Here is a 23,519-nt window from a genome sequence, read left to right on the forward strand (position 1 = left end):
TGGTACTGACTAGTGGGCAGGCTGAAGCCATTACGAGGGGCCTAGCTTTGTCGTCATCTTCAAAATAGCTCAATCAACAACATTGAAAAAAAAATAATGGATCCTATGAGATTCGAACTCATGCATCTTACGATACTCGATCTTGAGTCGAGCGCCTTAAACCGCTCGGCCAAAGATCCATTTGATGTTTCTGTGACAGATGCACATTGTCAGGTCGGCCCTCTAGCAGATTATATAATCATTACATAAGCATGCAGTTGAAAAATTTCTTCGGGCATCTCATCTCTTTTTTTTCCACCTACAAGAAGAAAAAAATTCTGTACATCACGAGCAAGAACCCAAGTAAACAATCCATAGTCTACTGTTCTCGAGATCTAAGAGCTGCCATGTCTTCCTTAGCTTCTCAATTGAGTAACATCGCCTCTGGAGCAACCACTGTTGCTTTTGACCGTAAGAGGAGACAAAAACTCCACTCGGCATCTCTCATCTACACACCAAAGGTTGCAGCTACCCAGGATTATGAGATCATCTATTCCAACGCTTTTGAAGCGCTTGAGGAGCTCATCAGCGTTGACAGAAGATTTGCCTACTTCAAGAACTCTCTGTTTTCTGAGACGTCTGTGAATGTCGATAGAAACGTACAGACGGCCGAGCAAAACAAGGACCTGGACAATGCCGTCAATGCCTACTTGTCCCTCATCTCACCAAGATGGAACTTGGTTCCTGCCCTCCAAGCTACAGAATGGCTTGTTCGTCGTTTCCACATCCATATCCACAATGCGGAAGCCTTGTTGCTGAGCACGCTTAATTACTATCAATCACCTGTCTTCAAGAGAGTCTTGGACATCACCAGGCTTCCACCATTATTTGCCGGGCTTGGTGGTTTCAAAAACAACGAAAAATCCCCGACAAATACCTCCATGGTAAAGCTATTCACTGATGTTGATCTGTTCAACTTGTATGTGAAGTACTTGGAGGACTCAACCTCGAAGAACATTACTTATTCTGGTCAGTTACTGTTCTTTACCTGCGTTGCAGTTAATGTACTCGCTACTCTGTCCAAAGATGAGAAGAAGATTGGAGTCTTGACCCCCTTGATCTTGGAAGTGAGTGCCAAGTTCCTTGCAAGCTCCAACAGTGATGCTCATATTGCAGCACACACTGTTCTTGTTGTTCTTGCAACCGCAGTTCCACTCTCCCAGCAAATCATCTACGCTGCGACAGAGACCATTCTGTCAAAGATTCAAAAGAAGGCTGAGCACTCTGGATTAATTGCTATTGCAAAACTCTTCCAGTCATTGAACGGCTCCAAATTTGAAAACTTGCCCGTCAGAATATACAGATTGTTGATCAAATTAGTTACTGCAGATCTCGGTCGTTTTGACCATATTCTTGCCTCATCTAATGTTCAATCTCATAAGCTCGCTACCGTTCTTGTCAAGACAATCTTGGCCTATGATTTTGAAGAGCGTTCAGATCTCGTTTTGGATATCTTGAATAAGATCGAATTACCATCCTATGAGATGAGTTACATCATCAGAGATTCTCTCAGTGTCATTGACAAGCTAGAGAAGGACAAATCCACCATTATCACTTTGTTCGAGTTCTATATCAAGACCAACAGAGAACTATTATTGCAGGTGCTTGAGGAGTTCAACATTACTACTGATATTCTCGAGATTAAGCTTCAAACCTCACTTCAGTTGCAGACTTCTCAAGATATTGAAGAGGTTACAGACCTTGATGCCATCAAAGTCATAACTACAGAACCAGTTGAGGATATCCTAAAATCATTCTCCGAGAGATCAACCACCACCAAATCTTTCCTTGCTCCTGGCATAGATGAGGAATTCAGTGTCTTAAGTATCGATCTCATCAAGGCTGTTCAGAACAAGCTTTTGAAAGAATTCACGGAGAAAGTTTTCCCTGATCCAAGTTCCTCGTTGACATATCTTGTTCGTGCTGCTGTGTCCCCTTCTGTTCCAACATTTGCACGTATCTCTGTTTTCAAGACTTTGATTTCAGTGCTCAAGGATTTTGATAAGTCTTTGAACCTGTTCACCCTTGTTCCAGTTTTGTTAACTGGACTTGCTGATCAACGTCGATCTGTTAGATCCCTGACGTTGGAAGCTTTGAAGGTGATTACTTCCAGACAATCCAAAAGTAAGTTCTTCTTGGAGGATAACATATATGGCTCTCAGTCTAATGAGATGCAGCTCATTTCTCCAAAAGATGCTGATAACTTCCTCTCCCTCATCCTGCAAGAGGCTTTTGCTGAGAATCTAGAAGTATCTAAACTCCTTGTTAATTCTAAGAAGAATGGTCCACTATATCTGGCATTTCTCGGTAATCAGGCAAGCTTGATCACCTTGCCAGTAACCAAAATTGTTCTCATCAAGATCATCAGAGGCACTGTGCCATCGGTCAAAGGTGCCGTTCTATCCAAGGTTTTCCAAAAGTTGCTGGAGACGTATGTTGCTGAAAGAAGCTCATGGGAGAAGATATTTGAAATCAATAAGGCCAGTATTGAAGACTTTGATGCTGAAGTTGTCAATTTGGTCTCCGTTAAAGAAAAGAATGCTTTTGCTGTCCAATTTTTAATCAACTGCTTGAACTCAACATCTGAGGCCCTTGCAGGTCTTGCTGTGTCTAAGCTTATAGCTATCTTCGGATCTTTGAAGCACGATTTCCAATTTCAATTGGCCAGCGCAATTGTTGATGCTTTCTCTTCAGAGGGAGACATTTCTTATGATGCTACTGCAACGTTACAATCTATCCCACTGACATCTCAGCTTGTTGTGGACCTTTTGAAAGATTCTCAGATCAACCAGCCAAATAACGAACCAGGTGTTGCTAAGAGAAGAAGAAGATCATCTGCTTCTGCTAGAGCTGCCTTGTCCACTGGTGATCTAGCCAAGGTTGCTGAAAATCATTTGCAGAAAGTTACCGTTATTCTTGAAACATTGTACACCAGAATCGATACATTGACACCATCTGCTGCCCTCTTGTCTTCTCTATTCAACTTACTTGCTGATTTAGAGACACTTGGTGGTGATGCTGGTCTTCCAGTCTTGTATACCGAGGAGGTATTGGCCACTACAATGGTTAAGATCATTAGATTTTTCAAACAGAACAATGTGAAACTCGTCTCCAATTCTATCAGAACAGATATCATCGTTGCCACTATCAGAGCTTCCCCATCTCCTCAAGTTCAGAACAAACTGCTCCTTGTTGTTTCAGAGCTTGCATCACTCGCTCCTGAGACTGTTTTGCACTCTGTTATGCCAATTTTCACATTCATGGGCGCTCATACAATTAGACAGGATGATGAATTCTCTGTTCACATCGTGGAGCAGACCGTGATTCATGTGATTCCAGCGTTAGTCAACTCTAACAAGGATAGTAAAGCAGAAGAGGTTGAGTTCTTGCTGACGAGTTTTGCATCCGCATTCACTCACATACCAAGACATAGAAGAGTCAGACTCTTTACCACATTGGCTTCCACATTGGGTCCTGAGCTATCTATTCACATTATCTTATATCTGATCGGTGTTCAATACTCAGCAGCCGTTTCTAAGAGTCGCTCTGCAGAGTCAAGATCACTGGCAGAATTTGGTCTCTCCTTCTTGAAACATTTCACGGCTTTTGAACAACTGTCTGCCTTGCGTTCATTTATCTCTATTTGGAAGAGTATTCCATCTGACATTGCTGCTAGAGAAGCCGACAATGCTGACACTTTGATCTCCAGTCCAATCTTCAACTCAACAATTTTGACCCTTCCTGTTGATGAACTGGAAGAACTCAAGGTTAACCTGATCAACTTTGTCGACACCACAATTATGGGCGTTGATTCTTCTTCAGTTTCGCCACTCCAGTTAAAGATTTCCTATTCGTTGTTGGACTCTGAAGCACAGCATGAGAAGAAGGCTATTCTGGACTCATTCGGTACGTTGATTCAATCCCTATTGGCTTTAATCGTATCCTCTGAGACATATCTATCATCACCTTTGCTCTCACTGTTGAATGATGTTTTGTCACTCTTACCTATCAAAGAGTTTGTTTCTTCAGTTTCAAAGTTGCTTTCAGGTGATCGTGTCAAAATATCTACACGTAAGAGTCTGACATCTTTGGTCTCTGAGAAGTTCGATCTGGAGTCCGCTGAAAGTGCGGAAGCCCAAGAAGCTGTTGAGCTGCTGTTGGGTGTTCTCATTGAGAACAGCTCCAGCTCCTCCGTTTCTCTTGCCCAGTCGTCGTTGGATACATTGGCAACATTGGTTGCAAAGTTTGGAGCACATGTCGAGAATGCTACTCTGCTCAAGATGCTGAACATAGCTACAGATTCGTCTGGTCTGACTAGTGAAAATGGTGAAACTGTTGTTTCCTCTATGACTTTGATCTCCAACATCGTTACTGTTCTAGGTGTCAAGACCATTTCTTACTATCCAAAGATCATACCACCATCCCTGAAGATTTTCGAGGAATCTAAATCGATGGAGGATGATGAATCAAGAGGAACTCTTCAGCTTTCTGTTCTTCTTTTGCTGTCTAGTTTTGTTAAGCGTATTCCTGCATTTGTTACAACAAGCTTACAAGATATCCTCAATGCTGTATTCACCGCTGCCGATGTGTCTGATAACATCAGATCTTCTATTATTCAACTGATTGTTGAAAACATGGACCATATGGCAGTGTTGAAAGCTCTTGTGAACTTGTGGCCATCTTCCAGCAAGCTGGATGCTTCTTCTGTTGGCCTGTACCTCAACGCACTTGACTCAACAGTTGACACAATCGACAAGAAAACTGCAACTACACAGGCACCAAGATTCTTCAAGCTTCTTGTTCAATTGTTTGAATTCAGATGTCAGAGTAGCTTTGACAATAATGCAATTCATAGAATTGAGGCTTCCTTCCACTCCATTGCTAATAAATATGTGATGAAGTTGAACGATAAGACCTTCAGACCACTTTTTGCTATTTTAGTCCGTTGGGCCTTTGATGGTGAAGGTGTTACTTATTCCAAGATCACTGAAACAGAAAGATTGACTTCTTTCTTCAAGTTCTTCAATAAGTTGCAAGAAAACCTGAAATCTATCGTGACGTCCTACTACAGTTACTTTTTGGAACAAACGGTATCACTTCTCAAGAGATTGGCACAGAAGAATATTGTGGATATCAACTTGCGTCGTATTGTTTTGCATTCCTTGACTTCATCGATAAAGTACGATCAGGATGAATACTGGCAAGCACAGGCTAGATTTGATATTGTCTCTGAAGCTTTGATGGATCAACTAGTGACCATTGAAGATGGTATTGGAAAGTATTTGGTGAAAGCAATCACTGCCCTGGCTCGAAACGCTTCATCTGATGAGCATAATAGAGCACTGAACACCCTGTTCTTATCACATATGAAGGGTGATTGTAAACCTAGAGAAAGATATTGGGCTACTAAGGCTCTCAAAAGTGTCTATCAAAAGGTTGGTGACCAGTGGTTACCACTTCTTCCACAGATTGTTCCTATCATCGCTGAACTTCTTGAAGACGATGACGAAGATGTTGAATTAGAAACACGTTCAGGTCTTGTCAAGGTCATTGAAGACGTCCTTGGGGAACCATTAGACAGATATTTGGATTAGTTTACCAAAAAAAGTTTTTATATATGCATTAAAATGTTATAAATTAGGTTGTTAGCTTCTTATACTTACCCTTCTTTCTAACTCTAGTATCTTCAGGATTAAACCCTGCACTTTCACTCCCCCAAAGGGCCCAATCAGGCGTCTTGGATATATAATCCAGTTTATCAAAAGGTTTACCACTTCTAAGCAGTTCAAAGTACCTAGGGTAATCAATATGGGTGTGCCATTCACCGTCGATCTTGAATTGATTAGATGCCATTAAGATGCAACAAGAATGTGCATGTTCTGCAGCGATACCATAGCCCAACCCTCTTCTGTTGAGTTCCTCGTTCAAGCTTACAACGAATTTCTGACATTCCTCGTAGAATGGTATGTTTTGCATAGTCAATGGATTACCGTTCCCTGCTGATGAACCACAGAATGTAGCACCTTTAATCTCTATAAGTGCTGGAGCTGCTTTTTCAACAAAATCCGCATACCCAGAAACATCACCCATGTTGAATCCCTTAACCAAGGTCAACCTAAATACGGTTCTCTGATGCGACTGAGTTGTACGAAGAATATCAAGACATCTCATCAGCCTTTCCCAGTAGTCCCTGAATAATGGTCTATCCACTTTCTTTAGCTCTGATTTTGTAGAAGCATCAATAGAAACGTAAAGTTGAGTGACTTGAGTGAGCTTTTCAAGCTGATCAGGATGCTGGGCATTGCACACCAAGAAACTGGAGATCTCCTTTTCATGTAACATCGATAAGAATTCGTTGATATGAGGGTAAAAGATTGGTTCACCAACCAATGATAGAGCACAATGACGAACCCTGAATGCTTCTGCAAATCTTTCAGCCACGACACCAGGAACACCTCTCATCTGCTTAATCTTTGCATAATGGCCAGCGAGAGCACCTTCCAAGATGACGTCAGGTTCGTCAACTTGCCATCTCCAATTAGTTCCGACTGGGTTTGTTCCATGTCTCCAACAAAATACACACTTGTTTGAACATGAAAGTGATGGCGTTGTTTCCATACACAAATGAGATCTGATACCATAAAATGCAAATTTGTAACACGAACCTCTTCCCCTAAGAGCTGATTTGGTCCATCTACAAATCTTGACACCAGAATGTGAACCAACAACTGTGTATCCCTGCTTGGTCAAACTTTTATATGTAGGAGAGTTCTTTGCAACCATCTGCTTAGTTTCAGAAGTGGTTTCAGGTTCTTTAGAAGAACTCATCATTTTACCCATATCTTCGACGTCAACCAAAGTGTCCTGACTCTTTTCACTTGCTTCTGAATTATCGCTGTCTTCTTCATTATCAGAGTCAATGTATTCGTACAGAATTGGTTCATCATCCTTCAAAGCATCGGTGAATAGTGATATCCATTCATGAACTTTCAAGTCACCCCCGGTTTTCATACAAATCTCACCAACTGGGAAGATTCTTCTACCCCCTAGTTTACCTAGCCAATAGTCTGTCTTCTTAGCTTGGTAGCAGAATTTTTCGGGCCAAGATTCAGAATCACCTAATCCAAGAACTGTGAACCCCATCAGCTTCTTCAACGGATACTTATCGATTCTGAAATCCTGATATGTATCCTCTAAAGTCTCCAGGAAGTAATCTATCGGAGAATCAACGTCATATGAAGGCAAGACCAAGCAGTAAACCAAATTTTCCAAATCTGGGGTTTTGATGAAATAGTCGTCTAAATCTGCAACTTCATCCAAGTTCAACAATTGTGGTTTGTTCTTCAAGTCTCCAATCGCACATAAGTTATCGTACAGGTACTGTGACGATCTTTGTGAAGCGCCTGTCAACGACGAGTAAAAGATAATGATATTGGAATCCAACAGAGAAGTTGGGGCCTTTGTCCATGTTGTCTTTGGGATACCTCTAGTGGCACCTTTGGACTTGATGATCTTGGGAACTCTCTTCTTCTTAGCCGGCTCCTCTCTATCTGCTGAACTCACTTTTGTTGGCCTCGCAAACGTCGACGTGAAGTCAACAGCCATATCCTTCTCTGACCCATTCGCCGCCTTCTTTTGTCCAAATCCCTTCTTGTTCTTCAAGGCGGACAACGTCTTCTTAGGCTTCAACCCTTTATTCTTACACGTACACAGCTTACCGCACCCTCCTTCCTTGTGCTTGTGCTTATGTGTATGCGTATGCTCGTGGTTGTGCTCATTCTCAGAGTTTGTAACTGTCTTCTGACCAGTTGTACCCTTCAACTTCTTACTCTCATAGATCACAATATAGCCAATAACACCAATAGCTAACGCTATGGACAGACGACCACCAGCAGCATAGTAAATAGCAACAGCTAGAGGAACCAGAATAGCAGACGGCATCTTTTCTTGGGAAGAATATAGGGAAAAAACAGTGTTCAAGACCAAAGCTTTGTCGTCTTTTATATGGAGAGACTGCTCGAGTTTGAATGTTTACAAATGTCCAACGCCCGATTCGCTTACACAAAAAAGGGACAAAAAAAAGAAAAGACAGAAAAAAAAATTCCCCGGTTGATGAGATGCTGCCCCGACCGATACTGGGTTATGAGCGTTGGTGTTAATTTCAGGGTTATGAGCGTTTGGCACTGGTTCCAAGGTGATGAGCCTATATACATATTGTTATACAATATGGAAATGATCTACACAGCTTGTGTTATGGAGCAGGTTCAAGGAACCGAGTAGGCTATATTAGACGTGGAAGCTCGCTTATATGACTGTCACCAATTGGTCAATCTCTTCGTCGTTGTTGTTGTCAACTGTGGATTGTACTCTGCCCCATTTGTTCGATGGTATCTCGAAGTTGTCCATTGCAGCAGGTTCACCATGGCCAACGTACACAGGTTTTTCCCACTTGTCCTGGTCCTTCTGGAAGTCCCAGACAGTTTTGAAATCATCTTCAGCTTTGCTGGCTTTGGTTTTTGCAATCTCCTTCTCCAGTTGATCAATTTGCTCCTGTTCCTCTTCATCTTCGCTGTCGATAACCTCGGTTGATTGGACTTCACGCATGGTTGCCTTACCATCTTTACCAATCGTTATATTCATAACTTTCTTCCCGCGTCCTTTTAGTTCATTCTCTCGTTTCTCCTGTTTCCTTAGTTGTCGCTGTTGTTTCTTTAACTGGAGGGCCTTTTCAACGCTGCTAGACCACATATTCAAATTGGAACCCGTTGGTAATTCGTAATCAGAAGCTTGGTCGATAATCCTCGTACGCTCTGCAGAATTCGCCTGGAAATTCAGCAAATTCTCGAGATTGGACTTGGCCTTCATAAGGTCCTCATCCATATCTCTTTGATGGGCATAGAATTGTAACTCCTTATCCTGTTGCTTCACCTGCTGTGCCTCTTCAACTTTTCGCTTCTGCTCAAGGTCCCTCTGTGCCTTTTGTTCATCTAGCTTCTTGAATAAGGCATCTTGTTGTTTCCATAGATTAACACCAGCACCAGAGTGTAGTGTCACAGTTGGTTTCTTCTTCTTATCACCACTGTTGTGTTTCATGCCAGTTTCAGAAGTTTCGAGTTGGGACCTTTCAGACTCCAAGAGTTGGATGATCTTTGCCTTTTCATCGGCGCTAATCAGCTCCTTCCCACAAAAGCTACAAGGTCTCAATCCTTCTTTAACACAGATGATCTTACCACAGTTCAAACAGTTAGGCACAACTTCAAAGAGCGGATGTCTTGTGGCCATACAACCGCACGCTGAATACATATCCTTTGAAGACTCGGTTTCTAGCTGGTTCAAAACCGCTTCCAGATCCTTCAGGTTGTCCACTTTCCTCTCCTTCTCCTTCCTTGCATTCGTCTTTCCCCTGCTAGCTGGTTTCTTATCCAATAACTGTGATGTTGTGGTACTGGAAGCCTTGTTGGTCAACCTTGGTTGAGTCTTCTGTGCATTTCCTGGCGCACTAACATTGGGACTCCAAACATTCGCCGCAACCTGTTGCTTCGGTCTCTGTTCCCTCCGTGGTGGTGTTTGACTGTGCTTTGGCTTCTCTACCGCCTTCTCCGTTGCACCTTGGGAGTTGAATTTGGTCATGAACTCCAAAGCAGCTGGTGACTCGCCTAGCAACCCTAACCAGTATTCGTTTATGGCACCAATACTGGGTAATTTCAGAGCGTTATCAACAATCTGTACCAAAGACTCCTCGTCAAGAGGGAGCATCTCCCCGAGCTCCTTCACCAATTCGTCCTTACTCGCCATGTCTACCGTGTGTTACTCCTAAAGTTCACAATAGACCAGTAACTACTTCATCAGCTCTGCCCGTACAGACGGCCTTGTTTCACACGAGCGCACAAATTTCTCTTCTGGGGCCCACTGCTCGCGCGCGACTGCCCAGCCCAGCCCGCTCTGCCTACACTGTGCGTTTCAAACAAGAAATCACCACCAACCGCTTGGCATAAACGTGGGCTTCAATTAGATTTCCAGTTCTACCCTTCAACCGTATAAAGAGCCCACAAGACGTTTGGGTGATCTGTGTGCACCGTTTTGTGTTTTCTGCTCTTCCACTTATTTGATACTCTTGTGAGGTATAAAAAGGCGTGTAACATTCCCATTTCGTCCTGTCGACTATTTGAGACGCACATTAGCCAAAACAGTACGAAGAAGAGGGTTTTGACGAGATGAAAATTGCCTTTATCCACCCAGACTTGGGAATCGGTATGTATGGAGCTCATGTCTGAGTGTTCCAGGAACAAGTGACTAACACAGGGGCTTAGGTGGTGCTGAAAGACTCATTGTTGATGCTGCCGTTGGTCTTCAAGAAGAAGGGCACAAGGTGAAAATATTCACATCGCATTGTGATAAGACACACTGTTTTGAAGAAATCTCTAAAGATGAGGTGAAAGCTCAAGTGTACGGGGACTTCTTGCCAACCTCGTTCTGCGGCAGATTCAAGATCGTGTTTGCCTCGTTGAGACAGCTGTTCCTGTTGATGATGCTAGTTATCAATGGTGAAATCTCCGAGTACGACTTCTTTATTGTGGATCAGCTGAGTTTCTGTTTACCTCTGCTACACATGTTCCACGACTCACGTGCAAGAATCATGTTCTATTGTCATTTTCCGGATCAGAAACTCGCAAGACACGACTCTCTCTTGAGAAAATTGTACCGTTTACCTTTTGATCTGTATGAACAATTCTCTATGAGTGCTGCTGATGCCGTTGTTGTTAACTCAAACTTCACGAAATCGGTGTACGATGATACGTTCTCCTTCTTGAAAGATGTTAAACCCCCAGGGACAATTTACCCCTGTGTCGATCTCACAGAACCAGAGTTCAATCAAGAAGTTAAAACTCTTCATAAGAACGTTATGGGAGATGATAAGTTCGTCCTGAGTGTTAACAGATTCGAAGTTAAGAAGAACGTTGAATTGGCTATTGAATCATATGCAAAGTTCGCAATGGGTACAGAGCAGAAAGGTGTCAAATTGGTCATTGCAGGAGGCTACGATAATCTCGTCGAAGAGAACAAGACATATTTGGTTCATTTGGAGAAACTCGTTGAGCAATCGGGGTTGAAATTTTACACGCTGTTTCAAAAGACGTATTCAGAACTAGTGGAGGAACCGGTTGATGTTGAATACGATGTGCTATTCTTACCCTCAGTTCCATCAAATTACAAGGACTATTTATTATCCAAAGCGGAACTGTTGTTGTACACGCCATCTCTGGAGCACTTTGGAATTGTGCCACTTGAAGCCATGAAACTAGGCACACCAGTCTTGGCTGTCAACAACGGTGGTCCAACAGAGACCGTTGTCCCATTGGACAAACCTCCGGAACTCGGTACTGGTTGGCTAGAACCAAGTGATTCCGATGTTTGGAGTAAGAGAATTGGAGAATCGTTAAGCCTCAACAAGGCCAAAGTCTCGCAGAATGGTATGGAGAGGGTCAAGTCCAAGTTCTCCAGAAAAGTGATGACCCAGGAGATTGAAAAGACCATGCTGAGACTCTTCAAGTCCAGATACCAGAGATACTCGTGGGAAAACCTGATGATGCTGTGGAAGCTGCCGGTTTTCTTCATCTTGAGAAAGTACTACGAGCTACCTGCGCTCTACGTATGGATCCTAGGTGCCATCACTTTCCTCCCACCCAGCATCTTCCAGCTGATTGCCATCTTTGCCGTTACATGCGTCTACTACGCGGAGCCACATTGGTTTGAGTTCTTTGATTGAATCCGTTTTAGAGTTCAGATGGACACCTGAACACCCACCATCATTGTTTAATTACGTAATCCTCAAATACATTTCCTGGTAAGCGCAACATTATGTACCCCATGAATTTTCGTTCCCTCGTTTTTCCCTTTTCGCTTTCTCTTGGTGCTGCTCCCAGCTTCGAAGGCTGTTCTAAGCTCCTGTGCTTTTTTGTCTTTGTTCCTTCGGTTTTGTTTGTTCACGCAAAGCCCACAGAGGAAAACAAAAAAAAAATCAAACAAGAAGGTGGGGTTGTTTCCTCTGTTTTCCCACCAACATAACGTCCTTTACCCCATAGTTCGTGTTGTTTCCCTTAACCTGTTCAATTGATAGGTGATTGCGTATTGTCACGTTGCACTCATCCTATCATTCAAGGGGAACTACGCTATTTATTTGATCTCCATCGTATCTCTGTGTGTTTTCCGTGTTTGGAGTTCCTTTTTGTGTTAACAACCTTTCAGATTTCAGCATCTGTTGCTGCTGCTGCTGCTGCTGTTGTTGTTGTTGTTGTTGTCTTGTCCCAGTCTTAAGGAGATCAATAAACAGGTCCCATTAACATAACAAGCGACTAGCTAATCAGCCACACATATACACTCGTGACGCTTTATCTCAACGCTTTATCTCAACCATTGTATCAATAATGACAAAGAAACTACCGGCGCACGAAAAGAACAACAGGAAACCTATAGGTAGGGCATGCACGTTCTGTCATAAAAAGCACCTACAGTGTGATCCTGGAAGGCCGTGTAAGAACTGTGTTAAGAGAGGAGTTGCAGATTCATGTCAAGATGTTGAAAGGAAAAGAGCCAAGTATCTTACAGAGGCAAAGAAGTTACAGAGAGTTAGAAAGGCTAAGGCCGAGGCAGGTCAAGCTTCACCTGTTGCCAGGACTGAGTCTCAGAGCTCTGCTACATCAACGTCGTTGGCAGGTTTAACACCGGCGGCAGTGAGGACTACCCAGCCCGATGTTTCGGGACAGCTGATGTTTCCAGAGTTGTGTGTACCTTTCCACCACGCGCTAGGCCACTCGCCTTTAAATCCAGCGTCTGATCTTAGTGAAAGCCCTTCAATGGCTAAACCGATCCGCCACTCAATTCAAGATAGAAACAAAAATGAGAACGAGACCCATACGCAGAGTAAGGACAGCAGTCAGGGTCTTAATGACAGTCGAAGTGAGACTCGTACCGAGGGTCACACTCATACACAACAGCTGGGCGTTGGAAAACAGAGTATACTGCCGCAGCGTAACCCTTCACAGGATAATCAGAACTACCATCAGCAACATCAGACACCACAGTCACAGCAAGAGCACCATCACCACAGCCAACAACATAGAAACACAAGCACGGTGGACTCGCCGGATGTCTTTTCATCTCTCTTTGCTAACCAGGAGTATGCGCAGTTGGCGGATTTGTTAGACAATAACAGTGCTAAATCACCAAGCCAAAGCTCTGTGATCTACAATACTGAGTTCCAAACATCTTTCCAAACAGATAACAACACAAGACCTTACATCTCACTCTCTGATAATTCAACAAACACTAATAACATGCTGCCAAACATCATGCTTGCGTCTGATGGTCCAGACTACACCTCACCACTCATATTGAGACACTTGATCAAGTCTCCAGAGGAAGTATACACGTCCAATTTACAACCTTATAACTACCCAAAGGCATACCATGCATTGTTGGACTACCTCAGAAAGAGATTCAACAAGAACCAACTAATTCAAATCGCAGAAACAATGGCTGCATACCGTCCTAGTTTTATTGCTGCTACGAGATCGCTAGTGGAGATGGACCTCTTGTTTGCAGAGAGGTCATTCCAGAGATCCTTGCTAGAGTATGAATCCATGTCCTCTCTCAGTTCGAGTCCTACGATCATGTGGAGGCGTACCGGAGAGGTTGTCGCAGTGAGCACTGAGTTTTCATCCCTGACTTCACACACAAAGACTGAGTTGCTCTCCAAGAGAACATTCATAATTGAGCTGATGAATGACTCCAGTGCTTTGGACTATTTCAGGCTCTTTAGCTCTGTTGCGTTTGGAGACTTGAACGGTGTCATCATCACCGAGTGCACGTTGATGAGCCCCAACGGTGAGCAAATCAGGTGCGCATCTACATGGACTGTCAAAAGAGACGTGTTTGATATTCCAATGCTCATAGTTGGCCAGTTTCTTCCAATCCTGCAGGTTAAATGAAATACACATATCTTCAACTCTGAATACTACAGAACGTCATAACTACTCGACACAAGTTGTAGTTCGGCGTTTAGCTCCCTGTAGTATACGCATAGACACAGCACATAACGTGTACTCGGGATTGCGAGTTTGCAGAGGTGTGATGCAGCCCGTTTTTATTTTTTTCCTAAACTGCAAAAAAAGCGTGGGGTGCCACGATCTGAGACCATGACATAACACATAAGGGCGGGCTCAATTTCCCCATATGTAACACTTGCTGTGAATCGCTGCTGCTATTGTCCATATTACTACACCTAACTAACTAACTAACCCCCCCCCCTCCAAATCAATGTATACTGCCCAAATTCTTGAGGCGACTCTCCGTTGGCGTGTGTGCACCATGTTTTCCTCTCGGCTGCTACCACAACATCCAGCACTGGGCGGACTTTCGGTATCTGCAAATGGGATCCGCCTCAAACTGATAGAACAGATGGTTCCGGACTCTAATGTGTATAAACATATTGACCATTAGCCCCGTATCTTTTCACTACACTCGAAGATCGTGGAATAGACCATGTAACGGACCATTGCGCAACATCGCACCGGGATTATTAGGACGGTTTGTCACAATTGGACTTTTCAAGGGTTTTCGGCAGCTGCCGTTTTTAGGCCACCATTTTTGGCTGGCAGATCCCGTCAAGAAGTCCGCGAGTGCCAGAGGTCCAGGATGTAAACTACAAACGGATGAGAAGATTGTTTGCTCTTTGCAACTGAGTTTGCACAGGCATCACAAGAAGAGATATAGTGTTATAACAACCTTTTTCTGCATGAATTCTACTCTTGTTGAACCATGTTGTTGTTAGGCGAAGGACTGTGGTGAGCTCATCGGTACAGAACACACGAGGAAAAACTTTCACGGCGCCCAAATAAGAAACCACAAAACAACATTGTAGACATTCCTAACAACACTCTACTTTACTCATACAGCCATCGACCTACCATGTCCGACGTTACTAAATCTGCTACTGACAAAGAGTCGCTTCCTTTCAGCGAACAACACTACTTTTCCTCGTACGACCACTTTGGTATTCATGAAGAGATGCTCAAAGATGAAGTACGTACTTTGAGTTATCGTAATGCTATCTTGAAGAACAAGGATCTCTTCAGAGACAAGGTTGTTCTCGATGTTGGCTGTGGTACTGGTATCTTGTCCATGTTTGCCGCTCAAGCTGGTGCTAAGCACGTGATCGCTGTTGACATGTCAAACATCATTGAAATGGCACAGAAGATTGTCGACCTCAATGGATTCAGCGATAAGATCACCCTCGTTAGAGGTAAGTTGGAAGATGTTGTGTTGCCATACAAGGAGGTTGACATCATCATCAGTGAGTGGATGGGCTACTTCCTCCTGTACGAGAGCATGCTCGATACTGTGCTCTGGGCTAGAGATCACTACTTGAAGAAAGGTGGATTGATCTTCCCAGATAGGGCCACCATGCACATTGCAGGAATTGAAGATGGTGAGTACAGAAGCAGTAAGCTTGATTACTGGGAGAACGTGTACGGCTTTGATTACTCTCCATTCATTGAGATCGCCAAAGCCGAGCCTTTGGTTGATACTGTGGAGAACAGCGCGGTCGTTACAACGTCCGGCACTCTTGTTGAAATCGACATCAACACGGTTAAATTGGAAGACTTGGCCTTTTTCAACAAGTTCACCTTGAAGGCAATCAGAGACGATACCATCCACGGCCTTGTTGCTTGGTTTGATATTTGGTTCCCAGGAACCGATGCCAAACACGAAGTGTACTTCTCAACAGGGCCACACGCAAAGTACACTCACTGGAAGCAGACCGTCTTTTACTTGGATGACATCCTCGATATCAAGAGAGGTGAGTCATTGGAAATCAGCTTGGCTAACCGTCCAAACGCTGTGAACCCACGAGAACTCGATATTGAAATCAAATGGGACTTCAAGGCCGACGGCGATAATTACAGAGCTCATCAGGGTACGCACAACTACTTCCTACGTTAAGATCTCGGAGTAGACACTGACACACAAGGAGAGAGAGAGACAGAACAAAAATTTTGGAGAACAATTGCATTAATGAGATACTTTGAATGACATTTCCTGACCTCAATCTAATTAAGGAACATAGATCACGTTCACGTTTTAGTAATTTTTGATGTTTTTTGTGTAGTACAAAACTTGCTGCTGTAGCGACGCAAATAAACAAAAGAAAAACTAATAAACAGAGCCCTACCCAAAACATCACGATTTGTAAATCAGTCAAGAATCATAGAAATATGGGGTCTGATCTATTAGAGGAGATTGCAAGACTTAGAGGTGAGTGCTTTGGTGTTCATCTAGCTTCTATAAACGGATTTTTCTAATGTGTTCATGCTATTCAAGGGTCTATCTCCAATTACCGCACAAACAAAAGCATTGTGAATCATAACAACCAGCCATATCCAGCAACCCATCATAGTAGAGGGAGAGGGAGTTATAGAGGCGTATTTGGTCGTGGAAGAGGAAGAGGGAGAGGAGGGTTCCCCATAAGGAATAGAACGCTTGTGGTTCAACAACAACCTGATCCGGATTCTGATTATGTCTCGGTGATGACGTCCAATGGGAACAAGCTGGTGAGTAGAAAATTATACGAGAAGGAACTTAAGGAGAAGAACTTGACAAAAGAGCAGAAGCAAAAGGCGTTGGAAGATAAGAAAGTGTTGATTGAAGAACGGAAGTACGAATTGAAGGCCAAGAAGAACCGGGCCAGCCTCGATAACTGTGATTGGTGCTACATCAATCACGTCTTATACGCAATAACCATGTACGGTGCGAAACTCCGTCCACTTGAAGTCCCATTTGACCAAGAACACCGTAATGGTATCATTCCAAAGAAGAAAACCACGACTGAATGGAATGGATACCAATATGAGAGAAATACAGCGGGGACCTATAGATTGTTGGGCCAAAGGGTGTTTTTACAACAGCAATGTCGTTTCTTCGAAAAGACTGGCTATTGTGGTAAAGGTGATAAGTGCAAGCAAGCCCATAATAAGGCCAAAGTGATGTTATGCCCTAGATTGATCAAAGGAGGCTGTACTTTGGAGAAGTGCTCGCTTTCTCATGAGCCCACTGAGTTTAACGTTCCATTGTGCCATTTCTACCAACAGGGATACTGTAAAAACGAACACTGTATGTTCTTACACGTTAGCCCAGAACACCAACTTGTCTGTCGACCATTCGCAATTGGTGGGTACTGCTTCAGAGGATCCAAGTGTAAATTTAGACACGTTCATGAATGTCCAGATACACAACTGGGTCAAGCTTGTCCTAGAGGGAAGAACTGCAGACTGAGCCACCGGACTCAGGATAACGTCCAAGCCAAGCTGGAGCTTCAAACGTTGGATCCAAAGGACTTCCAGCTGCCTGACTTGACAAACTTGACAGATATCCATAACGATCCAAGGCTTATAATAGAAGAAACGGCACATGAGGAGGAAATTGTTTCAGATACCGACTCTGATGATGACGGCACCACAAGCCACCTTGATCAGGACGACGATCTAGAAATCAACGCAGACTTTGTACACTTCTAGTTCATCGCTTATATACATATCTACATATATCCTGTATAGCCCAAACAACAAGAGAAGAGCCTCAAACATTACCAAAGTGTAAACCAAAAGAGATGTGGTTGATATATGCAAGCCCTAACGTTTGGATCAAAGGAGGGTAACTACAGCAACAGATGAAGGAAAAATTTTCTGTCTTTTCGCATCTCAGCGCGGAAGTATAAAAGGGATCGCCGCCGCCCTTCGTTTTCTGTCGAAAACGCTTTCTTGTTATTTCTAGTTCTTCATCATCAGTAGTGGTTATACTATCTCAATAAGATATATAACAATATACACTATGGGGGATCTTCATTGATCCTCCTAGAAACCTAGTGCGGGTACTGGTGTTCGTTATTGGATACATCGGTTCCTCGTACGTATCAGCTAAATCTTCATATTCCTGACTTTCTTAACAGGGTTGTCACAGGGAAGATTTCGTTTCGGTTTCTTAGATTGATTAGCGTTATGAGATGGTTAGAGATTTGACATCCTCGGTTGGCGTGTAATATGTCAGCAATAGTGAGTTGTCCCATTACCATGGCGCGATATTCCTCTTCTCTTTTGTACATAATTTACATATTCCGTATATAAATTGCAAGCAAATGGGTGATGAAGTTCAGCAACTTTCTACACTGTAGTACTTGTGGCATTATTGTTTCTCCTATACGGGCATATATACACGAATTGTTGATGCGAGCCGTTGTTCAGACCTTTGATGAGCCGGCAACTTCCAACGCACATCACTGTTTAGGCGGCGCTTCAGAACTGGCGGCGTCTTTCCCTTCTCCTCCTTCGCCAGCGGCTCGTTCCGCTTCCTGTGCTTTGAACTCACTTTTTAGTCTTTCAGCAGCCCAGTAGATCTTTGACTGAAGGTAGAACGAGTCTGCTTTCTCTTTGGAGTTGATATCAAACATCTTTTGATATCTCTCTTCAACCTGCTCCAAAGTGGTGTTCTTCAGGTCGACATCCAGAATCTTTGCACTTTCGTCTAATGTTATGCCGGTGTCACGCGCTCTGTTTGCCTGGGTAGCAGACTGTTTAGCAGTTTGTGTGGCGGCCTGACGGTAGGCAGTGGTGAACGCAGTTCCAAAAACCTTAGCACCTGTGAATAGCACTTGAACTATGAGTCTGTGAGCCTATGAACTCGGCGTTAGTACTGACAGTAGTTGACATCGCCTGAATCTCAGGCATCGAGCGCATAGATACATACCATAATTGTATTGTGTTTGGGGGGTCAAGAACGTTTAGATGAGTTGATTGTGCAAATTTGACTTGGTACCAAAATGAACTCTTTCCAACTAGCGTAGAAAACTACTGGAACATCATCGAAGAAGAAAATCGGAGCTGGGAGTGAAAGGGAAAAAAACTCAGCGGTAGGGTAACGCGGCCCTTCCCATTTGGAACGCGAACACAGGTTCTGATAATTTTCGTCGGAATTGAGAAAGGTGCTGTTGTTATTGTTCGTGCTGGAGGTTTTACCCTATGGAAAGAATTTCTTGGTTACTGTGCGCTCTTGTAGAGGGGCAGAGGTAACAATAGTTTAATATCACTTTACAAATCATACATGCGACTGATCATAGGCCGTGATCTTGGGTCAATTCCACTACAAAGTGCCCGCCTGTAATGTTTAGCAGTTCCCATTAGCAATCGGAAGCCAAATAAGTAACCATGAATTGCCTGTGAACTACCGGTAAATTTCCTGTAAACTACCGGTAAATTGCCGAACTTCAGCAATAAAACGTCTCGTTTAGTTTCCCCAGGAACAAAGGCGGTCAAACACCTTTTCCGCCGTTTCATTCGCACGCTAACTTTTTCCTTCGCCTTTCCGCTCGTTTCTTAATAAACGACGTTGTCTAGGTAACCGTACCACCTAAAATGCGGGAAACCGCAGAGACAGGTGAAAATGTTCGGGTTAATTCAACCCAAACGAACAAACGACCAAACGAGCATGTTTGAAATTTATAAACACAACATCACAAAATTGCAGGCGAGAGAAGGTCAGACCCCCTCCAAAAAAAGCAGGTGTGTTCGCTTTTCTGTGTGAAATAAGTGGGTTGATTAGTCGTTTAAGATCACACAACCTTTGCTTCATTGTTGATCTCTTAAATCGTGGATCATTTCACCAGAGTTTGTTAGTATTTTTCCTGCCTGCTTTATTTGTGTCTTGTTCGCCTCCAGTGTTTAAGAAGAGCGCTTTATACCCTTGCACAATGGCTAGTGAAGGTGAAAGAACACAATCACAAGAGCTTGAAACCAATGCTTCTCTACTAGAGGATGCGTCTACGCTGCTCATGTTTCACAGTGCAGCTGTTGAATCTCACAAGTCTCCTTCCGAGACACAACATCAAAAGTCACTGCCAGCTGCGGAACAGGGCACTGGAACAACAGTACAAGGTTCAACATCGTCCCCTATTGAACAACCTTCAGTGGTGATAATGCCATCAACCTCTGCTTCTGCCGCTGCTGCTCCTGCTGATTCTACCAATACTGAACAAGTGGGGAACTTGTTACCACATACGGAGATCAAGACGTCCCCATCACCAACTGCGGTTCAGCCAGTACTTGTTTCTTCTTCTTCTGCTGCTGTGACTTCTCACAGTACAGTACGGAGAGGACACATAACATCACCAGGCCCTGCGATTGCCACTCTGTCTGAGCAAGACTCCGAAACTAATAAATCTCAAAAGGCGATTGTGGCCGCCGCTGCTTTGGCCGCTGCTGCTGGTATACCCTTACCTCTGGCAAACAGATCAGGGTCTGTTGATCGTGCCCTAAGAGCCACCATCGAGGAGAAATCAAAAACTGAGTCTGAAGCCATCAATGAAACAGTAAAGGAACAACTTTCAAAGGATCACATTGATGCATTAAGGGAACAAACTGCGCAAGTTCGTAAGGAAGTTCCCTCGAAACAGAAAAGTGAAGATACAGATACAGAGGAGCAGTCATCAGAACCTAACAAGCTCGATGCTATGGATATTGATGAAAATGCAACTACTGCAGATGAGAAGGAGTTCAACGAAACAGAAGCTGAAAGGGAAGAAGAAACTCATTCCAGGCCAAAGAGACGAAAAAGAAATACTACACCTCAGGCTTCTAAGGACTGGGTAGTAGATCCCGATGCCGGTATCATCACTTGTGTATGTGGATATGACGAGGATGATGGGTTCACAATTCAATGTGACAACTGTAATAGATGGCAACATGCTATTTGCATGGGTATCGAGGACATCAATGACGCACCTGAGAAGTACCTCTGTTACAAATGTGAACCGAAGCAGATTGATCAAAAAAGAGCAAGAGCAATACAGGGTAAACGGCTGGCTGAACTCAAGAAGAAGAAGAATAAACAAACGACTGATGATGGTTCCGTTGTTGAGAAATCATCGGATAGCACTAAGGAGGAGAAAACGTCAAAACCAAAGCCTAAGCCTGTAACTGCTTACAACAAGAACCTTGATGAATCTGATATTGCTACTCCACCAGCAAAAGATTTACCAGATGCATTGTACTACAAGCTCGAAAACTACGATTATCAAGACAATGATGCGTATCGCTATATTCAGTCTTTGTTGACCAAAGAGGATAACGGATTCGCTTTCATTAAGGGCTCTAAACTTGAAAATTACCACTTCCCACGAACCATCGTTAAGCCATACAGTGAAGTCAACAATAAGAAGTTTAACGGGATCGTTAAATTGGGCTTCTTCACAGAAAATGACATCCAAGAAGGTGACTATGTATCAGAGTACTTGGGAGAAGTTGGCTTGAAAGAGAAGTACATATCAGACTCGCGGAATCACTACAGGATATGGGGTGTTGAAAAGGGTTACGTTTCCTTTGTACCAAACACCAAACTCGTTGTGGATGCAAGAAGTTCTGGTAATGAAGCTCGCTTCATTCGTCGTTCGTGTCATCCAAACTGTGAACTCCGAGTGGTTCAGACTGAATCTTCTCTTAACTTCCTCATTGTTGCAATCAAGCCTATCAAAGCTGGAACTGAATTAACTCTTCCGTGGAATTGGGACTCCATGCACCCTATATTGAGCATACTGGAAGGAAATACGTTTGACTCCATTGCCGATACTGAGAAGCCATGCCTTGTTCTTTCGGTCGAATCAGTTCTAACATTTATAGAATGTGCCTGTCCAACCAATGGATCAGATTGTGCGTTGTCCAAAGTGAAAAAGGCCAGTGCACATATTTATCGCTCTACAAGAAAGGGTAATTCAACTTCTGGCCTCAAACTTCTTCAACCTGAAGCCAAATATGTGTCTATTGATGAACGTCTGGCCAAGATGGAGATGTCGAACATCAGACAAGCAAAGGCTCAATTGGAAGCCACGCCTCTTATTTCCACTCCTGAGACTTCAAGTGAGCCACAAGTTTCTGCTCGACCATATATTTACCACTATTTGACCAAGAGACCTCGTACATTACCATCACCACCAGAGATTGAAAAGACCGAGTATTTGCCTGTGCCAATTCCTTTGGTTCAAGCACAAGTTCCTGAAGAAAAGAAATCCATCCTCCCTGAAAAGCCTGTTAAGAAGTTGAGTTTTGCAGATTACAAGAAGAAAATGAAGCCAACTTCATAGACGTCTATCTACTTTCTCTTGTTAATTGACAACTTCTTCATGACATAAAGAAATCACAGACCATACAGATTTATCCCGATTGTTCAAACTGGTATTCAAATTCAGGTGCACCGTTGACAAATAAAAATATCGGTTTGACTCGACACTCATAGATACTTATTTAATATCAATCCAGTAGTGGTAATGTTACGCCAATACCTTAACTTTCTTCTTCTTTGTTTTCTTCTTGTCGACCTTACCCTTGTATGCTCGCCAGCTCTTTACCCTATCGTCTCTTTCATCTTCCCATTTCTCATTAGCAGCTTTCTTCTCCTTCGCAAACTTGATGGAGTCTTCCTTGAGCTTCTCCTCGTTGCCTTGTCTTTCCATTTCCCTTTTCAAATGCATTCGTTTCTTGAATTCATCCTTGATGAGCAATTCCTTGTACACAGCATCGATATCGAGTCCCTGTTGTTGACTCTGAATCTCAGCTTCCTTGTAAACGTCATCCAGTTTCTCCCTCTGTTCTGGATCCATGAGTATACTTTCTGATTTCTTCAGCAGGTCAAACGCCTTCGCTGCGCCCTCTAATTTCGTCTTATCAGGGTGTATTTGTCTTGATATTGCCCTATATTTCTGCTTGACGGCATCTGTACTGGACGAATGCGGTAGATCGAGTATTGAGTACGGGTCAAGCGTGAGCGCATTGAGAATTCGATCTATTTGTTCTTTCTTCAGTGGGTGTTAGTGAAAACTGCCTGGAAAGGCAAAAGACAGAGATCTACAAAGACGTACTGTGCTTAATTGGTTCACCAAGCGATCTAGCTCCTTATCCATATCCTCCATCATGGTGTTGTCCACGTATGAACAGTATTCTTCAGTGGTTTGACGAAAACTCTTGCAGTATTGATGTTGAGATATGACGGTCCGAGCTCCAGCGCTGGGGGTAAATTATTGCACTCGCGCCAAAACGACACAGTTAGAGCTCTTAGATGAGTATGAATCGCCTTGAGCAGGGCTCCACTCATAAACATTGATGATCTTATGCAGAAGCACTTGTCTCAGAGCGTGGTCATTGATTGTATCATGGTCTGAGAGTAAAAACAACCCCTCTTCAATCGAGAGTTATACGAAGGTCACCCTGTGTGTGACCAACACCTACGCGTTGTGAGAATGGAAAAGCAAAAAAATAATGGATCCTATGAGATTCGAACTCATGCATCTTACGATACTCGATCTTGAGTCGAGCGCCTTAAACCGCTCGGCCAAAGATCCATTTATTATTTTCATTGTTTTCACAGATCTTCAATCGCTGCTG

The 23,519-nt window shown here is 43.3% G+C and overlaps 10 protein-coding genes and 2 non-coding genes across 12 annotated transcripts; 6 read left to right on the plus strand and 6 right to left on the minus strand.

Moving 5' to 3' along the window:
* Window positions 1–97: 97 nt before the first annotated feature.
* On the minus strand, window positions 98–179 carry CYBJADRAFT_t25. The gene has a single exon. It is a non-coding gene; the product is annotated as a tRNA-Leu (tRNA).
* A 135-nt stretch (window positions 180–314) lies between these two features.
* Window positions 315–5,864, plus strand: UTP10 (snoRNA-binding rRNA-processing protein UTP10). Its single transcript, XM_020213968.1, has one exon. The coding sequence runs from the start codon at window positions 387–389 to the stop codon at window positions 5,631–5,633; it is 5,247 nt and encodes a 1,748-aa protein (XP_020072954.1). The 5' UTR covers window positions 315–386; the 3' UTR covers window positions 5,634–5,864.
* On the minus strand, window positions 5,645–8,065 carry TYW1 (putative tRNA 4-demethylwyosine synthase). Its single transcript, XM_020213969.1, has one exon. It carries the CDS (start codon window positions 7,978–7,980, stop codon window positions 5,677–5,679), a length of 2,304 nt encoding a protein of 767 aa, XP_020072955.1. The 5' UTR covers window positions 7,981–8,065; the 3' UTR covers window positions 5,645–5,676.
* Window positions 8,066–8,187: 122 nt separating this feature from the next.
* Window positions 8,188–9,877, minus strand: RQT4 (Rqt4p). Its single transcript, XM_020213970.1, has one exon. The coding sequence runs from the start codon at window positions 9,832–9,834 to the stop codon at window positions 8,344–8,346; it is 1,491 nt and encodes a 496-aa protein (XP_020072956.1). The 5' UTR covers window positions 9,835–9,877; the 3' UTR covers window positions 8,188–8,343.
* A 184-nt stretch (window positions 9,878–10,061) lies between these two features.
* On the plus strand, window positions 10,062–11,892 carry ALG2 (GDP-Man:Man(1)GlcNAc(2)-PP-dolichol alpha-1,3-mannosyltransferase). Its single transcript, XM_020213111.1, has 2 exons — window positions 10,062–10,290; window positions 10,350–11,892. The coding sequence occupies exons 1-2, from the start codon at window positions 10,254–10,256 to the stop codon at window positions 11,804–11,806; spliced, it is 1,494 nt and encodes a 497-aa protein (XP_020072957.1). The 5' UTR covers window positions 10,062–10,253; the 3' UTR covers window positions 11,807–11,892.
* Window positions 11,893–12,127: 235 nt separating this feature from the next.
* On the plus strand, window positions 12,128–14,343 carry GSM1 (Gsm1p). The gene has a single exon (XM_020213971.1). It carries the CDS (start codon window positions 12,465–12,467, stop codon window positions 14,025–14,027), a length of 1,563 nt encoding a protein of 520 aa, XP_020072958.1. The 5' UTR covers window positions 12,128–12,464; the 3' UTR covers window positions 14,028–14,343.
* Window positions 14,344–14,979: 636 nt separating this feature from the next.
* HMT1 (protein-arginine omega-N methyltransferase HMT1) lies at window positions 14,980–16,262 on the plus strand. Its single transcript, XM_020213972.1, has one exon. It carries the CDS (start codon window positions 15,007–15,009, stop codon window positions 16,039–16,041), a length of 1,035 nt encoding a protein of 344 aa, XP_020072959.1. The 5' UTR covers window positions 14,980–15,006; the 3' UTR covers window positions 16,042–16,262.
* A 24-nt stretch (window positions 16,263–16,286) lies between these two features.
* Window positions 16,287–17,676, plus strand: CYBJADRAFT_165297 (uncharacterized protein). The gene is made up of 2 exons (XM_020213973.1): window positions 16,287–16,353; window positions 16,420–17,676. The coding sequence occupies exons 1-2, from the start codon at window positions 16,314–16,316 to the stop codon at window positions 17,610–17,612; spliced, it is 1,233 nt and encodes a 410-aa protein (XP_020072960.1). The 5' UTR covers window positions 16,287–16,313; the 3' UTR covers window positions 17,613–17,676.
* A 591-nt stretch (window positions 17,677–18,267) lies between these two features.
* On the minus strand, window positions 18,268–18,904 carry PAM16 (import motor complex subunit PAM16). The gene is made up of 2 exons (XM_020217027.1): window positions 18,838–18,904; window positions 18,268–18,763 (listed from the first exon to the last, which is right to left on the minus strand). Exons 1-2 carry the CDS (start codon window positions 18,838–18,840, stop codon window positions 18,368–18,370), a joined length of 399 nt encoding a protein of 132 aa, XP_020072961.1. The 5' UTR covers window positions 18,841–18,904; the 3' UTR covers window positions 18,268–18,367.
* A 719-nt stretch (window positions 18,905–19,623) lies between these two features.
* SET3 (histone-binding protein SET3) lies at window positions 19,624–22,423 on the plus strand. Its single transcript, XM_020213974.1, has one exon. It carries the CDS (start codon window positions 19,838–19,840, stop codon window positions 22,220–22,222), a length of 2,385 nt encoding a protein of 794 aa, XP_020072962.1. The 5' UTR covers window positions 19,624–19,837; the 3' UTR covers window positions 22,223–22,423.
* On the minus strand, window positions 22,409–23,050 carry CYBJADRAFT_159930 (DnaJ-domain-containing protein; the record flags this gene model as incomplete). The annotated part of the gene is made up of 2 exons (XM_020213492.1): window positions 22,409–22,933; window positions 22,997–23,050. The coding sequence occupies 2 exons, from the start codon at window positions 23,048–23,050 to the stop codon at window positions 22,409–22,411; spliced, it is 579 nt and encodes a 192-aa protein (XP_020072963.1).
* A 344-nt stretch (window positions 23,051–23,394) lies between these two features.
* On the minus strand, window positions 23,395–23,476 carry CYBJADRAFT_t24. The gene has a single exon. It is a non-coding gene; the product is annotated as a tRNA-Leu (tRNA).
* Between the last annotated feature and the right edge of the window lie 43 nt (window positions 23,477–23,519).

The sequence above is a fragment of the Cyberlindnera jadinii genome (genome assembly GCF_001661405.1).
Source record: "Cyberlindnera jadinii NRRL Y-1542 unplaced genomic scaffold CYBJAscaffold_1, whole genome shotgun sequence".
NCBI lineage: Eukaryota > Fungi > Ascomycota > Saccharomycetes > Phaffomycetales > Wickerhamomycetaceae > Williopsis > Williopsis jadinii.

What these genes read in the sequence shown, in the direction of transcription:
- UTP10 (XM_020213968.1), top strand. Translation starts at nt 387, where the DNA reads ATGTCTTCCTTAGCTTCTCAATTGAGTAACATCGCCTCTGGAGCAACC.
- TYW1 (XM_020213969.1), bottom strand. Translation starts at nt 7,980, where the DNA reads ATGCCGTCTGCTATTCTGGTTCCTCTAGCTGTTGCTATTTACTATGCT.
- RQT4 (XM_020213970.1), bottom strand. Translation starts at nt 9,834, where the DNA reads ATGGCGAGTAAGGACGAATTGGTGAAGGAGCTCGGGGAGATGCTCCCT.
- ALG2 (XM_020213111.1), top strand. Translation starts at nt 10,254, where the DNA reads ATGAAAATTGCCTTTATCCACCCAGACTTGGGAATCG. An exon ending in CCACCCAGACTTGGGAATCG is followed by an intron (nt 10,291 to 10,349) that starts GTATGTATGGAG and finishes ACAGGGGCTTAG; the next exon opens with GTGGTGCTGAAAGACTCATT.
- GSM1 (XM_020213971.1), top strand. Translation starts at nt 12,465, where the DNA reads ATGACAAAGAAACTACCGGCGCACGAAAAGAACAACAGGAAACCTATA.
- HMT1 (XM_020213972.1), top strand. Translation starts at nt 15,007, where the DNA reads ATGTCCGACGTTACTAAATCTGCTACTGACAAAGAGTCGCTTCCTTTC.
- CYBJADRAFT_165297 (XM_020213973.1), top strand. Translation starts at nt 16,314, where the DNA reads ATGGGGTCTGATCTATTAGAGGAGATTGCAAGACTTAGAG. An exon ending in GGAGATTGCAAGACTTAGAG is followed by an intron (nt 16,354 to 16,419) that starts GTGAGTGCTTTG and finishes ATGCTATTCAAG; the next exon opens with GGTCTATCTCCAATTACCGC.
- SET3 (XM_020213974.1), top strand. Translation starts at nt 19,838, where the DNA reads ATGGCTAGTGAAGGTGAAAGAACACAATCACAAGAGCTTGAAACCAAT.